The following is a 17,544-nucleotide window of genomic DNA, read 5'->3' as shown; positions in this document are numbered from 1 at the left end:
TGGTCATGATGGAAGTTTTGATTGATGATGGTTGGGGCACCCTGTATAATTCACTCAGTAACTGAAATGAGGCCAAGCCGAATTCACTTGAAATCAGAATCAACAGCAGTCGTGCGCAGGAGCGCTTATACTCGGACTCAGAGAAAAAGAAAGAGAGGCTGCAGTTTTGCCGGAAAGGCGAAGCAGTATTAGTGACAGCGAAGTATTACACGAAGGAAGATTACACGACCGAGAGACGCCAGATTCTTGCTGGTGGGAGAGGACTCAGGCTATGAGGTCTTGTAAATTCTCATATAAGGCCATCACTTCAGAGAACAATTCTTCGAAGTCACGAAATTTATTAAAATGCAAGAAGTGTATATATGGGGTTTCGAAAGCTGGGACATTAAGAAAAAAAATGGAGCTGGACAAGCCATGCAATGCGTAGGATGGATAACCAGTGGACCATTAGAGTTACGGAGTGAATGCCAAGAGAAGGGAAGCGCATTTGGGGATAGCAGAAAACTAGGTGGGGCGATGAAATTAGGAAATTTGCAGGCGCAAGTTGGAATCAGTTGTTGCAGGGCAAGGAAATCTATACTTTGATTTCCTTGCATTGTACAGCTGAATTATTGTACTGCCCAACTGCCACGCTCTCGAAGGAGAGCAGCAGTATTGAAATATATATATATATATATATATATATATATATATATATATATATATATATATATATATATATATATATATATATATATATATTTCAATACTGCTGCTCTCCTTCGAGAGCGTGGCAGTTGGGCAGTACAATAATTCAGCTGTACAATGCAAGGAAATCAAAGTATAGATTATACAAAAAGTAAAAAAAAAACGACATAAGCAGTGCAAGTTATACATAGTACTATACAAGTAAACCATGTTAAGATTAAACAGAATAGTAAATGATAAAAAAAAGAGCAGGATGCTTTATAACAATAGCACAGATATTACTAAGGGCAAGTAATAAAACAGAAGTAACTAAAATAAACTACGAATGTTTGGGAATCATTATGGCAAACGAATAAGCTGTCGAAAATTAGCGTGTTTATTAAAATTTCCTAACGAATAAAGCAATCTGTGCCGGTGCCCTGCATGCGTAATAGGTTCTGTTATTCACACACAGTTTTTTTTCTATTTGTGAGATAAATTCGGATAATGATTCAATGTTGGTGATAGTAGGATCAAGTTGGTTCCAGTCTGCTATCGCGGGCGGGAAAAAAGAATACTTAAGTGTGTCATTTTTGCATGCGTATTCAGTCAATGTGTGCGCATGCTTGTTACGTGTCGGTCGAGCCTCGGAGAATGAAATGTATTGGGAGGTATCTATTCTATAGTTATTTTTTAGTAGTTGAAACAAGAATTTTAAGCGAGCGTGTTTCGCTCTTGTGGATAGCGTTCGCAAACCGGACTGGGTTAAAAGATGTGTTGGCGAGTCTGTACGTCTATATTTATGGATGAACCTCACAGCTTTCCTTTGTATTGATTCTAGCTTACTTATGTTAGTCAGTGTATGCGGAAACCAAACTGTGTTAGCGTATTCGAGAACAGGCCTTACAAATGATGTGTAGGCTCGCAGCTTCGTTGACTTGGTTGCGAGCGCCAGGCTTCTTTTTAAGAAAAATAGATTGCGCAGCGCCTTTGAGATTATATTACGAATATGTTTGGGGGGGGGGGGGGGGTCCCATTTGAGCTCCGAGGTTAATGTAACGCCTAGATATTTGTGTTCTTCAACTTTGTTAAGTGGAGTGCCGTTAATTGCGTAAACAAAAATTGATGATACCATTTTCCTGGTTACAGTCATGATCGCGGACTTTTGTATGTTTATTTGCATCTGCCATTTGGAGCACCTATCAGCTATGTCAGCTAGAGAATCATTTAATTTAATATGATCATTGTAATTGTTAATTTCTCTGTATATGACGCAGTCGTCTGCAAATAGTTTTATATTGCAATCGATGTTAGCTGTGATATCGTTAATATAGAGGAAGAAAAGCAATGGTCCAAGCACAGACCCTTGGGGGACTCCGGATGTTACTGCGACTGTGTTAGAAAGCGTTTTTTTCGTAAACCACAAATTGCGAGCGGTTACTTAAGAAACCTCTTATCCAAGCAGAAAGTTCTCCTATACCAAAAACCTTTTCATCTTTAGCTATTAATTTGCTGTGACATACACAGTCGAAAGCCTTGGACAAATCGAGCGGAATCAAGTCAGTTTGACCGCGGTTATTAACTATAACAGCAAGATCGTGGACTAGTTCCGTTAGTTGGGTTACTGTCGATAGACCACTGCGAAAACCGTGTTGGTTGGGTGAGAAAAAATTGATGCGCTCTAGGAATACGGTCATGTGCTTTAAGATTATATGTTCTAGAAGTTTACATGACGTGCTAGTTAGTGAAATGGGTCTGAAATTTGAAGGTAATGTTGTGTTACCTCCCTTGTGGATCGGGATTACCTTTGAAATCTTCCAATCATGAGGCAGTTGTGAAGTCTTAAGTGATTTCCGGAAAACTAGGCCAAGATATTTACTACACCACTCTACATATCTTTTGAGGAAAGTATTAGGTACGTCGTCGGGGCCACTACCTTTCTTGGGGTGAAGTTTAAGCAGTAGATTGAAAATACCGGCATCCGTAATGTCTAGTTTAGCGATTTCCGCGTGATGTTGCAGTGCAAATGCGGGAATAATATTGTCATCTATAGTAAACACTGACCGAAAAAAAAAATCGTTATATGGGTTAGCCTTAGCAGCTTTTTCTTCGGGAAGAGAAAGTGATGTAGCATTTTTATTAACACGAAAATAATTTCAGAACCTCTGGTGGTTATTAACAAGAAAATTAGGTAATGTTTCATCAAAGTAGTGCTTTTTAGCACGTTTAGCTTTAAGCTTGAATTCCGCGATGGCGTCCGGTAATTTCTGAATTCTGGATTCTCCACCACCTTTTGTTTTTATTCCTCTACGTAACCTTTTCAAACGTCGCTTTGCTTGAATAACTTCTCGCGTGATCCATGGATTATTTTTTTGGAGGACGCTTTGTTTCTGTAGGTATGTAGTGAGTGATGCAGTAAAGTACAACCGATTTGAAGTGAAACCAAAGGGAATTTACATCTACTGAAGTATCGGAGCCAATTTCTGAAAAAATGCTGGAATTCATGAGCGAGGTGCATTAGTATGCTATCGTCAGCGTTTTCGAAGTCTGTTACTACAGATACAGAAGAATGAGTGGTTATGCTGCCACCAAGAGGCACGATGCACACTGGTACGTCGTGGTCTGATATACCATGAATTACATCAGTTTTTATGCGATTTATGTCGAAGTGGTTACTGAAAAAGATTAGATCTAGTATGTTCTGAGTATTTCTCTGTGAGCGGGTGGGGCATGAAACGATCTGATGAAGATTGAAGGTTAGCATGAGGTCAAACAATGCATCCGAAGCTCATGATGAGTAGCACATACTATTCCAGTTAATGTCTGGCAGATTAAAGTCGCCCAAGAGGACAACGCGGGAACCAAACACGTGGCGTTCTATGTAATCATGAATGACACTGATAGAGGCATCATCAGAGTTTGGGCTCCGATAAACACAGCCTATGAATATGCTTGTGCCGTCACAAAGTATAGTTTACAAAATATGGCCTCTGCGCCTTGTACCTCTGGAAGGGCTATAAAGGCCCCTTTTTATCAATAACGCCACTACACCACCACGTGTGGGGCGATCCTTCCGGACCACAGAATAGTTGGGCGGTGCGAACTCGTGATCAAAAATAATAATATTTGGGGTTTTACGTGCCAAAACCACTTTCTGATTATGAGGCACGCCATAGTGGAGGACTCAGGAAATTTTGACCACCTGGGGTTCTTTAACGTGCACCTAAATCTAAGCACACGGGCGTTTTCGCATTTCGCCCCCATCGAAATGCGGCCGCCGTGGCCGGGATTCGATCCCGCGACCTCGTGCTCAGCAGCCAAACACCATAGCCACTGAGCAACCACGGCGGGTATCAATCAAAGATATCAGGTGTGAGCCATGTTTCTGTTATGGCTGCTAGGTCAGGTTCATGATCAATGATCAGATTTTCAAGTGATTCAGTCTTGTTGATGACGCTTCTTGCGTTCACCGTGAGGAGTGTTTCGCTAATTTTGCAGTGCGACGAGTAGTAGCTCCCTTTTTTTGTTTGGTCGCTGGACGCACTCACCGCCTTTGCTGTACCTGCAGTAGCTACTTCTACGCGTTTTTCATTAAGTGGTACCTTGTCCTCTTTCTCATTGCTCCAAACATATGCTCGATTATTTATATATACCTTATCGAAAACAAGGGAAACTTTCTCATTTCTTTGTCGGTTTGTTTTCGCACTGTTCCAAAGTTTCCTTCGAATATCGCGTACGCGTTTCGAAAAGTCTTCTCCAATGGATAGGCCTGTATCTTTAAGTTTGTATCCCCGTTTTAGTATTGAAGATTTGTCTCTCGAGTCAAGTAGCTTAAGAATTACAGGCCTAACTTTGTTCGGCGCTCCTCTACCAATTCGGTGTATACGTTCGATTGCTACTGGTTTTAATTCTAGAGTATCTACAATTATGTTTTTGTTCACTGCACTTTCAAGTATCAAGGGCGTCTTTCCCTCTACCTCCGGTAAGCCATATATTAACAGGTTATTTCGCCTGCTACGATTCTCTAGATCGTCGATTTTTTCTTGCATGTCTTTGATTAGAATATTCATGTTTGCCATTTGTTCTTGACAACAGTCGACCTTTTCTTCTAGTCTTGTTAGTAGGTCTAATTTCTTGTCTAGTTTAGCCAGGCGACTTTCCTTATATATATATATATATATATATATGATCAGAAGGCTTGCATCACCCCCCCTCCCCCGCACACACACACACACACACACACACACACACACACACACACACACACACACACACACACACACACACACACACACTCAATAACTAGTTTGTAGTACACCATCAGGTGAGAGAGGGCTATTTCAGGACAGACAAAAAAAGTGGTGGCAATATCAGTCGGCACAAGTAGGGACTGGTGAGAGCCTTGTTCCAACTAGTGAGGAACCTCGTTCAGGCAAAGTTGCCTTCTTCCCCAGTCTGCAGTCCCTGTGCAGCAGCTGCCATCAAAATATTGGTAATTACATTGTTAAGATTTTAGTCAGAATTACTCAATTAAAAAAAAAGCTTGAAGTCTAAGGGATAGGCAAACCAGCACACTATTTCCCAAGACATATTAGTATTGGTGGAACTCTTGCAACCAGTTTGCATTCTTGCCCAGACATACATGTATATTGCAATTTGTGCAATGTACTGGTGACCCCAGGGGCAGATTTAGCTCTTTCTCCCTAATGGGCCTATAAAAATTGATCAATTAAATTTTTTTTTCTACATGCAATACATTTCCGTTAGAGTTCTTCTACTACCAACACCATACACACTTTCTGAAATGGTGACTGAACTGTTGATCAGACTTGCCAATACTTGGCAGACTGGGGTGTCTGAAAAAAATATAGGTAAATAGGTATTGTCGAAACTGGGCTCCGGTGCTCCTAGCACTTCTTCAATAAAACTAAGCAAGATTTGCACTTTGGTCAAGTCAGCACATAATTTTTGAATGACAACAGCAGTGAAGACAAACTTCTGTCAGGTTGTCTCATTTTTCGATCCGACATCTGGGCTGTTTTAACTATGTCTCAAACAATGGTAGATGCTCAAGAGTGCCTGTCATTTTGATAATTTCATTCAACTAATATCAAGTGCAACATTATTTTTCCCACTGTGGGTTGCTTTTGCCCATCAGCATTTTTACAGCATATGTATGAATTATGACCAACCCTTCCCGTCGTGTGAAGTTTTCACTTACACAAGAGCACACAAATGATTTCAGACCGACCTTTGACCGAAGGTAGACTAGCAGTCTGTGCAAATGCCCTTATTCATTACTATACAATATTGCACAACACTCATTACTGTACAGGAACATAAAGCACGTGGAGGCTCCAGCACCACTTGATTGTGCAGCAGACCAGCTTGCTTGAACAAAAAGGCTGATCGAACACAAACACAACAATGAAGTATGAGGAGGCTTCTGCATGCTCCCTGATCAACCATTGCTTCACGAGCCTAAAGGATGTAGTAAAAAATGAATCATGTGCCGGCTGCAACGAGTAAAAAATTCTCACTGCACAATAAGAAGTTCCCGGTTTCACAATTGCAAAGCTACTGCTTTCCTGTATGACATGCACACGGCTATGGTCAGTATTGATGGCAACAAACCTGCATAATAATTTATGTGAACTGACTTACAAAATTTGGGAACTAGGAGCTCAGGTTCATATTTAGGATATTTCATATTTCAGTTCTCTCAGTACTTACACTAAAAATAGCAAATTATTCTTTCCAGTCATGTTTCTTGAGGTGCTTCTTTCAAATTTCACACAAGAATTCTCAAAAACTGCCCGAGCAAGTATTACTGTTTTACATCCACTCAAAACACCAGTGATCAGGCTTTAATTTTATGTATCACGGTATACCTTGCGACTACTATGCCTTGAAATAACCCTTTCAACAAAGAAGCACCCAAAATGAGCACATTTCTAGTGGTAACAAAACAGTTAAAGGAGTGTGACTTGCCCTTCAAGTACCTTACTTTCCCCAGCAGGAAAAAGAAATGGTAGTGTATGACGAGTAAAAGCATTTTTTTCACAATTGCTTTATTAATGATGAACCATTCCTTAAATCACTTGTTTCGATTTAGTCCAACCCCAAGCATCTTCCACTTTTGTTTGTCATCATTCTTTATTGTAACAATGAAACTTTGAAGCACTGCAATATCTGCTACAGTAGGAACACTTAGGCAAATATGTAAACCTTAGTATTACACAGCAAGAAGACAATGGCACATGCAGCGTATACTGGTACCACTGTTTGTGGTGTGTGCATGTCTTCAGACATTCAGCATTCTGAGTGCCCAGGTCCCCTTTGAGAATGCAAGCATGCAGTGCAAGTGTAACGAGATGGAAACACACACTCAACATAAGACGATTCCATCTGCAGTTTTCTGTGAATGAAATATAACTAGCGGGTGTACTGAATGTACTGAAACGTAAGCCTCATACTCATGTGCTCTGTATCTACTTTGCCATGGCTTGGAATTCATTCCATTCACCAGAAATTACTGGAACTGGTGCATGACCCCTGTTCTGGCAGGCAGTTTTGGAGAACATATTCCATGCACAGTGAAGGTTATTCCTGCATTGAAGAAGCAAAGTACCTTGCGAAACTGTTCTGTGCTACCCTCGTGTAACAGGAGACACGATACATGCCATTCACAGGGTGCATTTTTCTGAGGTATACTGGCCACAGCTCTTCTACTGAAGGAAGTATATGTAACTTGTACACAAGCACAAACAAAGAAGCCATTTATTTTTTAAAAAATAACATGGCAGGTCTTGCTGTACACAATTACCTTTACCGCATTTCTTCAAACAAAAATTACACATACCCTACTTAAAGAATGTACACCTCTATTATTTGCCGGGAAGAGCTGTAGTGATTCTGATCCCATGCATGTCTTGTATCTCCGCTTTCAAGGCCTGCGTAAGACGTCGCAGCACATGAGAAATAAAAACATGAGCGTTCAATGCAGCTTGAGCAGAAAAGGAACATAAATGTAGTAGTGGTACGGTTCCTCACCTCGTTAACCAACCTATGTTGCTGTACCCTAGACAGATTCTTAAATACAGTCGACTGGACGTACACTTCGTACATTGCACCGCAACCACCTGCAAGAGAAAAAGGAAAAAACAACAACAACATGAAGGTGCAGTACAGTATGACTAAATGATACGTGCTGTGCCCTTGACGAAACAAAACATTCGCTTGGCATATTCACAATAACGTGTCTGCGTGTTGTAGTGTGCAGTGCTCACTCATCACCTGAAATATCCTTCACTTGTATGTCTTCCGCCTCCGGAAATTTTTTTTGAAGAATAGTGGACAAACTTTTTTCACCACTTGTTTTAAGCGCCTCGTTTGATAAATGCCTAAAAACCTGGAATGGAGGGAACAGACCAACTTCACTTTACGATCTTCTATCTTGTTTTAAAAGGAAACATTCCCCAATTCCTTAAACCAGTAAACACTCTCATAGCAAACTAACCTGTAAGCGCCGCACGAAACTTGAAAATACTCGGGACATCGTGAATGTCCGCGGTCGCAGTTTCATGCGCGCATGCATGAGCCGTACAGTGTTAGCAAGCAACGAAATTTCCACGCCAAATTTGCGATACCAAAACAGCGAAGCGTAGTAAATGAGCATCAGTGGCTTGTTACAACACAATATTTGCTTGCTACCGCTGCGGTGTAAATTAAAAAATATATACATTTATTGGATCGTTATACGCAGAATTAAGCTGACGCTTTGCAGGGTAGAACGAAGCAGTTTCGGAATCGAGCACGCCAGCCTGGAATCGGATAGCACGACGGCCGCAAGCAAAGAAATAATATCTATAATATTATACCACAGAATACCTATGGTTGGACACTGACTGTAATGTGTCTCTGGTATGTTGAGACTTTTGGCCAACCACACAGGCCTATGCACCCGCTCGTCCTAGTAGCTACTGAAAATTTGCCTAGTAGCCACTCGAACTGGGTTTAGTTGTAATCCCAGTTGCCAATTTTCATCTGGGGGGTTAGTCTGATCCTCGCAGATTGCATGGTTGTTTAAGCGTCGATCGCAGGGAGCCAAGGGTGCTCTTACGAGCTGCATTTTGCTGTGGACATGTATGATGACATAATGTGTGGAAGCTGTCACCTAGCCAAGTTTCCTAGCACTAGGTGGTTGAAGGTACAAACTTCATTGGACCTAAGGTTAAAATAGAGACTTAAATAGAGATGTTAAATAGAGGTTAAATAAGGCTATCTTCAAGTTTCACTTTAAGAGTTTGTATCACCAGTCATGCTCTAGTGTGTTCCTTCCTTGGTGAAAGGTGACACAATTGTATTATGGAGTTGCATTTTATGTCACCATAGCAGTCAATGGTCAAACATATTTTGAAAATGTGTACTGCTATTTGTGATAAGATTTTTGAGCCTTGCTGAATCTGCAGGTAGTTATGTTGGCAAGTTGATCTGTAGCGTCCATTTCTTACTGAGCTACTATAATTTTATAGCTTTTTAGTGCAGCCATCTTCCAGCAAGTGGTTTCTCACCGTCTATAACAAGATAGCACACTTGAGCTTCTGTATGTCATGAAGGCAGAAATATAAGCAATGAAAGAAATAACTGAATGAAGAAATGAATTGCCCGACTTTTCTGTTTCATTCCAGAGTTAAGATTTAAGAATGTTTTGACTAAGACTATCAATTTTCTATCTTTTAGTTTCATTTTTGTGCAGCACCTAGGACTGTATGGTCTCTTGGAACCACCAGCAGATCCAGGATGAATGCAGGTATACATGTCACATGTTTCTTGAATAAACATTAGTTGGAAGTAGCACTAGTGGTTGTCGTCTGTTGTCTTGAATTCATGCTAACCAAATCTACGAACATATACCAAGTAAGCTGATCTTGGTTGATCAAGAAATGTTTAGTCTGCCTTCCTTTTTAAGCCACTTGAGTGCAGACCAGGTAATTTGGCCACATATTTGTTGTGCTCGCATGGCAGTACAAAACATAGCAGGTGCTTTGAGAAACATTCTGCAGCCAAAGCAACAAATATAAAAAAGCATCATTAGTTTTTATTATGCTTTGCAATGTCATTGTTCATAAGCTCTTCACTTTATATACAGCGACATGCATTATTTAATATTAACAAGTGTAGCACAAGAAATGATTCATGTAACTTTCTTTTCAAATGTGATGAAAACAGACAATATATAACAGCATTAGCCAAATGTGGCTTACATGTATTTACAAAATCTATGCACATAATGGGCAATGTTGTTTGAAGTCAATGTAAATCACAACTTTCAGCAACTTCAAAAAATGACTTCAGGCATGACTCTTTTTTTTTTTTTTCAGCACCAACAAGCACTTTTTCAGCTCCTAAGAATCTTTTCTTTTCTTTTGTCCTAGTAGTATCCTGTTTGCAGGTGGAAAATGACGCAGTGGCAAAGTATCCAAATACACGAGAGCCAAAAAAGGAGCATTCATAACATTTATACACTAACAAAAGTCTAGTTGCAATCATCATTCAGCACAGTTGCAAACATGGCTGCTTAATTGCTCATCACAGGTGTGACCATATATACAAAAATTTTAAAAAATCGAAGTGTGTCAACAGCATCAGCAGCGATGGCTCACAAATGCAACAAAATAGCATCCGGACAAATCTTTCCAAAGTTCGTAAACAGCACAAAAAATGACAAGACAAAAATTCAAGTACACATCAATATGCATTGAAGGAACACCTAATCATTAATTATGGTTGTAAGTGCAGACATGGATATGTGAGGCCTTTGCCAAGGTTAGTTAGAAATTAATTGTTTTGTTTCATTCTCAGTGACAGAAGCGGCACTTGGTATTTTGGAACAGCTTTTGGAGCAGGAGAAATCGCAGTTTGGAGCAGAAATATGTGCTTTTGGAGCAGAAAAATTTGCTGTTTACAGCAAGACTGCTTTGGAGCAGTAACTTACCACTCTAGTGCAAAGAGGAAGCTCTGTATATGTTAGTACTTTCTGGAACATTGCATTCAGTATACATTATACTAATATGCCATTACGTTTTCTTCAACTTGCTATTCCAATTTAATGCTCCAATATGAGAAGATGAAGATGAGTGCAAACTGAACCCTAATTCACAGAATTCTGCATTTCAATGAAGAGTTGTTGGAACACCAAAGCTAACAAAGAATGCAAACAGACAGTGAAGGAGTCCATGCTTTTCATGATTCAATAAATATGTTAGGCAGTGAAAGCACAAAATCAATCAATCCATCAAACATCAGCCCACATCTCTGATATTAGCAACAGTTTCATAGCACATGCTGAGATACTAACCAAACTAGCCAATAGTTCAATGTGATGCCCAAGGCCCCATGCCAAGATACACTACTCTGCTTCGTGCTGTTGATAACACAAAATGCGTCCAGTCCACAAAGAGAAAAACAAAATGGTGCTAACCTATAATAATGAAATGTTAAATGTCAAATTCTCTACACTGAATTGTTACTTACTAGATCGACACTTTGTTTACATGCATGGCCAGTACATAAACTCATTTTTATTACATAAAAAAAAGCTATAGCCACTACATAAATTCCATCTTTGACTTGGCTGTGCAGATGTTAAATGCAGATTATTTTTCAGGCAATTGCAGAGAATCAGCGAGTCAATTCTCAAAATATTGTGATGGGCACATGATGACATCAATTCTCACATCAATTCTCAAATGTGTAATTCAATTCACTCAATTTCTCAACTAGGCACACTGCATATTCTGTGTCAATGGAGCAGGGAACAGTGAAACTGAATCATGGCACATAATGCTCAGTCACAATGACCTGAAACTGATGACAACCAATTTGCTAGCTGGAGAAAGGAAAACCAAAATGACCAAATCGAATTGTGGAGTTTACCATCCCGAAACTACACAGTGGGTTATGAGGGATACTCATAGTGAGAGGCTCAGGATTGAGCCCGGGCTCTTTAATGTGCACCTAAACCTAACCAAAATGACCAATCACTGCTGGCATGCATGTCATCAAAACAACCCAGAGACTTTGATGATAACAAGCCCTCAAAATTGTTGTAGTTAATACATCCATCTCAGTTTATTAGTCAAATGCTGCATGTCTCTCTGCCATACACTACTGCTGCAAAGTTGGAGCCCATGTTGCCGACACAGCCTCTTTAGAATCAAATTTGGACAGACTAAAATAATAAGCCCCATTATAACATGATTAAAATAAACATCTTTAAACTTTGTATAGGGAGGGAAAACTCATTTTCTTGTCGAAGGAAAGCCATGAGCAACAAGTACAGCTACCCAAACCTTGATATGTGCAAGGGAGGAGAAACCTGCATAGCATGAAGGAACATGACACAATGTAGTAGTTGTAAAATGTAGAATGAACAACAATAAAAAAAGCAGTCTGAAATATAACAATGTGTTGCTGTACAGGGGTAAAATTCATATGTTATGGGTAGTAGTTTCTAACAGCTTTGGCAAATTCAGAAATGGAATGGTAATAAGTAATCCTGTAGCTGCTTACAATGTCAGATTGTAAATATATACATGCAGATTCTACACACTATTTTTCAAAAACACATATTGCAGCATGTCAGCCAAGAATTCCATGTCATTATGGCTTATACAGCGGATTAATAGAAATAAGCACATTCTGCATACATGAACTGAACAAGTATGAATTACAACTTGGGTGAGCTCATAATACATGCAGTCCTGAAAGTAGCACAAGCTAGGCATGTATGATGAACAGGAGACACCATGTGTATCTCCAATTCTTCATCCTTAGCCGATTTGCACGATTTTCAAAAATGCATGTTTAAGCATAGCTTAGTGATACGACAAGCCAAGGGGATCGTTAATGAACAGAAATTTACAAAGTTCACAAGAAGCGGCATGACATGCTGATATGATGCAACTGTATTTGACAGAGCAAAGCGCAAGCTGAACATTGGCATGTAACGCAAACCTTCCCATATGGATTGAAAACTTGAAATTGAATCCGATTAATACAAACCTGCATTCCTGTACAACTACAGAGGTCACGAGGAAAAAAATTCTAAATGTTTTCCATCTTTCAAATGAGTACCAACCACTCTGCGCATTGCAACTTATGGTGCGACTATTACTAGTGATGAAACTGCATAACACAGCTCGTAGTTGTCTTGTTTGCTGCTCTATGTACCTCATTTTCCAAAAAGGTAAATGTTAGCTCGCAATTACTGCCAATAAACATTTCGCTGGCCTTCAGTTTTTGTGATAGAGTGTACATATCCAATCAATTCTGCACGACAGTGTCGCCTAATGGTGCAAGAAAATGGGTTTTCTGAGGTCCAAACATGCTCTCTACCACATGCTTACAACCTTGTCACTGGAAATAAAATACTGCCTTGCTACTGCTCTTGCTTCACTTATCACGTCTAGTTCATCACGACTTTGTTGCAATCATTATTACAAACAGGTGCACATACTTATACACATGCATATCACACTCCTTAACCTTAACTGAGAAACGTGTAAAAGTAGGGTTGAAGATAAATATGCAAAAGACAAAGGTAAGGTTCAATAGTCTGGCAAGGGAACAAGAATTCATTATCACCAGTCAGCCTCTGGAGTCTGTGCACGAGTACGTTTATCTAGGTCAATAACTCACAGGGGACCCTGATCATGAGAATTAAACTTACAGAAGAATAAAAATGGGTTGGAACGCATGACAGGCATTACCAAATCCTGACTGGGAGTTTACCACTGTAGTTGAAAAGCAATCATTGCATTCTACTAGTGCGAACATATGGGACAGAATGGAGGTTAACAAAGAAGCTCAATAACAAGTTAAGGAACACGCAAGCAACGGAACAAAAAATGTTAGGCCTAATTCTAAGAGATGGAAAGACAGCAGTGTAGATCAGACAGCAAACAGAGATAGCAGATATCCTGGTTGGCATTAAGAGAAAAAAATGGAGCTGGGCAGGCCATGTAATGTGTAGGTTAGATAACTGGTGGACCATTAGGGTTACAGAATGGGTGCCGGGAGAAGGAAAGCGCAGTCGAGGATGCCATAAGAGTACGTGGGGTGATGAAATTAAGAATCTTGCAGACGCACGTTGCAATCAGCTAGCACAAGACAGGGATAATTGGAGATCACTGGGACAGGCCTCCATCCTGCAGTAGACATAAAAATAGGCTGACAATGATCATATCACACTCATGCGGCAAAGATGCCACGTGCACGCTAAATCGCATGCGTGTGATATGCATGTTGTTGCATTCAGATACAAAACCTACAAACATAGCAAGAAAGAAAGCACACCCTATCACAAAATGATATCGACTGGTATAGAAAATGTCACCAATACATTTTGCATGACAAGAGGACTGAAGAAATCCTGTTAGGACTATCTCCTGCTGTTTGTCAACCATCATGTAAAACTAACTCTCACATGATAGTTGTACTTCCAGGAATCGGGAAATGGGAGATGCCATTCATGAAGAGTCCATTTACATATAATCTGGCACTTCATTTTTGCAACACACTACATTAAATTACCTGCACCACCCAGGCCAATTTGCTTAACTGCTATATGCATGCATCAATATTTTTAACTAGTTCAGCTTGTGTGCTGTGGCTCCAGAATATGCTGAGAAATGAACCATACGGACGTTCTACTACTTCATTAAGAAACCTCAATTTGATAGTAGAAAGCATCATTTAATATAGCAAAAGATCTTCTGAGAGCTTTTTCCCAAACAGTAAAGCAGCCACCAGCTAAAGTGCAATCTGGCCATCACGTAATATAGATGTCGCTAAAATTAAACAAAACTGCTCAAGTTTCAGCTGTTCTAAGCAAGTGTCCCATTATTGGCTTGCTACCAAAATTTTTCCAATGTGAGATGTCAAGTGCCCTTCTGTAACAAAAGGTCACTAATGACACAGAGAAGGGAGATGTTCTCCACTCATGACTCATACAAGGCATGTGATAGGAGTGTGAACAAACTGCAAGAAAATTTCTCTGCTCGGATGTTCTCTTCAGTGATCATACATAGAAACTTTTGTCACCGCCTAATGTATTTCACTCACCAAAGTTTTAACGCATCATGTACTCATTCATATGTGCATCTTCAGACAAATGCAGACACCGCACCTTAAGAGCCACAAGTTCTTGCACAAAGCTTCAGCAATATATTGGCGACCCACAGTTAGTGCATTCAGGCATTGTGAACCTGAAGAGAACTTGCAATACTTTGGGATAAAATTTTCAGTGACAGGCAAAATTGCTACGCACATAATTTTGCATGTGGCATTCCATGCCCAGCTAAGCTTACCATTATGGCTTAAGACAACATAGTATGCGCCATAAGTTGCTCTTACACTTGAAGTGAATTCTTGCATCAGAAGACAGCTTCTGTTGTGCTAGTAATAGTACTTTTGGTAAAAATAGCAGATGGGAATGGCTATAGTAGCAGAGGGTTGTGTAATGCTGAAATGGACAATACCATGGATATGGTCATGAGGTTGTTTTTTTCTCTTTTAAATAAACAATTCTGGAAGTGACTCTAGCTCAACAAGAAATAGTTTCCATGAACTTTGCACAAGACTACTGCATCTGACATGCTGATTCCTTTTATAAAACGCAGACAAGTTGTCAGTGAAATGCCATGTGCCAACTGTGCACGCTTTGCGTGCAATCTTGCCTGGTTGAAATCTCGAGCCATTCAATTTCCCTCAGTGAAGTTTGTGTTTCCTGCTCCCACAGTGAGCATGTACAGATTGGCTTAACAACTGTGCTGATGTTCACAGTCAACATCTGAATAACATACCACTTATTCACACTTCTGCTTTACAAAAATATGACTATGAAAACACAGATAGCTTTTCTAATCATCAGTGTCATCAGGATTTCACTGGTGCTCCACAGCTTAAAATGCAACAAGCGAGTGGGTAAGCAAACTGCATCTCACTGAAGTGTTGATATAAGTGTTGCTATTACTCAACAATTCTGCTTAACACATGAGGTCTGCTACCTGACCAAACACTACAGTCACATGCTTCCACGTGCACGACAGGCCCATTGGCAAGCGTTTTACAACGAGAAATTTCCTAGACCACTGTACACACTGCTTCTATGCAGCCCAGCAGACATTCGCTGCAGAAGCAATCACAGCAACAGTCGTGCGCGACACTCAGGGGCTCAGGACCAGCTCGAAGGGCGCAGTCAGGGGCGGCTCCAAAGTGACGCTCACGTCCGAGGCAGCCGGCGAGACGTCTTCGAAGCCCTGACCGAACGGCGACGCGCCCAGAGGCTCTTCGGCGGGCGAAGCCGAGCCGTCGTCATGCCGTGGGTCGCCGCTGGGCCGTGCCCCACGGCGGCGGGTCCCGGCCGGCAGGTCGGTCCGCATGGCGAGCATGGCAGCCTGCATCTTCGCCAGCATGCTCTCGGGCACAGAGAAGCCCACGATTTCGTCCAGCATGAGTCCCGGGCTACCGCGGTATTCGTCAGTCTCGGCCAACTCGCGGATGTCCTCGACGAGCAGCATGTAGGCCTTGCCGCCCGTGGCCGGCATCTGGTTGTGCTCGTACAGCCACTGCTTGTCCTCCTGGTCGCCGGAATACTTGAACACCTCCGGGTGCTTTATGTAGAGACGACCGCGCGTGGCACCCAAACCCAGTGCCTTGTTCGCCTTGGCACCCATGATAAACTGTGAGCTCGGCTGAAGTCGCGCCGGATCCCACTTGGGCCCTTCCCTTTTCACCGCATCAGCCTTCAGCTTGCACGGCGTCGACCGACCCGACAGTACTCCGCTCTGGTGCAGCGGTGGCCGCCCTTTCTTCTTTTTCACCAGTTGCATGCTCGCTTCGGAGTCGGAGTCCGAGTTGTCGCGTCGCTTGCGACCCGTCACCGCATGCTTGCCCAAAAACCGACCTAATTTCAGGTCTGATGGACTGTTGCGGCCTGAGTCAATGTTGTAGTCTGAAGTTGGGCTGTTGCCTCTTGTGTAACTGCCGTGGTACATTTTCTTGGCTTCTTCTAAGATCTGTCGGCACACGGCTTGTATGTGCTGCTCCGATATGGAGTGCTCGCCGTTGTTGATGCGCACGTTCTCCAGACCAGGCTTGAAGAACTTTTCCAAATACCGCTGTAATATTTCGTCTATTTCGCGGTTAATGCTCCTCTGCAAATTCTGCCGTAATACGTCAAGCGATTTTGCAGAACTTGTGATACATCCAAGCTTTGCACGACTGATGGCCACAGACTGCGACCGACAGGACGGACGATAGGTCATGGTAGACGGCAAGCATGACAGATTATACGGGCGCATGTTAAATGTATTTAGCCAGGGCACCATGTTTGAACTGTCTCCTGAAAACACTTCGCGAGAACCACGGAACAGCATAGCACTCTTACGATCACTTGCATCCCCCGTTATTCTGCTACGGTCAGAATCAGAAGTGTCATCGCCTTTGTCAGAGGGAGAATAGATACGTATTTCTGGTATTATAGAAGCCATTGTAGACGATAGGAATAATTCAGAACTATTACGGGGCCACGGAATACCAGGCAGATTGCTTGAAGCTGCTACGCTCGAAACGCCTGGCATCATACTTAGTCTATGATCACACCAATATCCACGCCAATATCATACTTCTAAGGTAAGCTTGTAAGTCGTAATGCGGCATTACCTTACTGACTTGGATTGACTTGCAAAGCAACTCGCCGAAAAAAAAAAGAAGACGACAGCTAGCGATAAAAGAATATTTTATTTTAACTTTATAACACAGTTTAAATTTTTTATCTTGAGTATTTAGTTGAGCAAGCTTTTGAAATGTGGT

The 17,544-nt window shown here is 41.3% G+C and overlaps 2 protein-coding genes and 1 long non-coding RNA gene across 4 annotated transcripts in view; 1 reads left to right on the top strand and 2 right to left on the bottom strand.

Annotated features, from left to right (window-relative positions):
- The window catches only part of LOC142567461 (uncharacterized), a 43,958-nt gene extending 34,433 nt beyond the window's left edge, over positions 1 to 9,525 (top strand). The window contains exon 3 of the long non-coding RNA XR_012825186.1: positions 9,409 to 9,525. This is a non-coding gene — a long non-coding RNA (uncharacterized LOC142567461). The remainder of the gene's footprint in view (positions 1 to 9,408) is intronic.
- Positions 6,804 to 8,292, bottom strand: LOC142567342 (bolA-like protein 3). Of its 2 annotated transcripts, XM_075677833.1 has the most exons (5): positions 8,186 to 8,292; positions 7,963 to 8,077; positions 7,720 to 7,808; positions 7,529 to 7,619; positions 6,804 to 7,275 (listed from the first exon to the last, which is right to left on the bottom strand). In XM_075677833.1, the coding sequence occupies exons 1-4, from the start codon at positions 8,261 to 8,263 to the stop codon at positions 7,554 to 7,556; spliced, it is 348 nt and encodes a 115-aa protein (XP_075533948.1). In that variant the 5' UTR covers positions 8,264 to 8,292; the 3' UTR covers positions 6,804 to 7,275; positions 7,529 to 7,553. The 2 variants fall into 2 exon arrangements, with proteins under 2 accessions (XP_075533948.1, XP_075533947.1); XM_075677832.1 differs by lacking the exon at positions 6,804 to 7,275 and having other exon boundaries at positions 7,429 to 7,619.
- Positions 9,526 to 9,746: 221 nt separating the features above from the next.
- Positions 9,747 to 17,404, bottom strand: LOC142567326 (deoxynucleotidyltransferase terminal-interacting protein 1). The gene has a single exon (XM_075677831.1). The coding sequence runs from the start codon at positions 17,313 to 17,315 to the stop codon at positions 15,897 to 15,899; it is 1,419 nt and encodes a 472-aa protein (XP_075533946.1). The 5' UTR covers positions 17,316 to 17,404; the 3' UTR covers positions 9,747 to 15,896.
- Positions 17,405 to 17,544: the final 140 nt, after the last annotated feature.

The sequence above is a fragment of the Dermacentor variabilis genome, chromosome 1 (genome assembly GCF_050947875.1).
Source record: "Dermacentor variabilis isolate Ectoservices chromosome 1, ASM5094787v1, whole genome shotgun sequence".
Classification (NCBI taxonomy): Eukaryota; Metazoa; Arthropoda; class Arachnida; order Ixodida; family Ixodidae; genus Dermacentor; species Dermacentor variabilis.
This window is presented reverse-complemented; position numbering and strand designations above follow the sequence as displayed.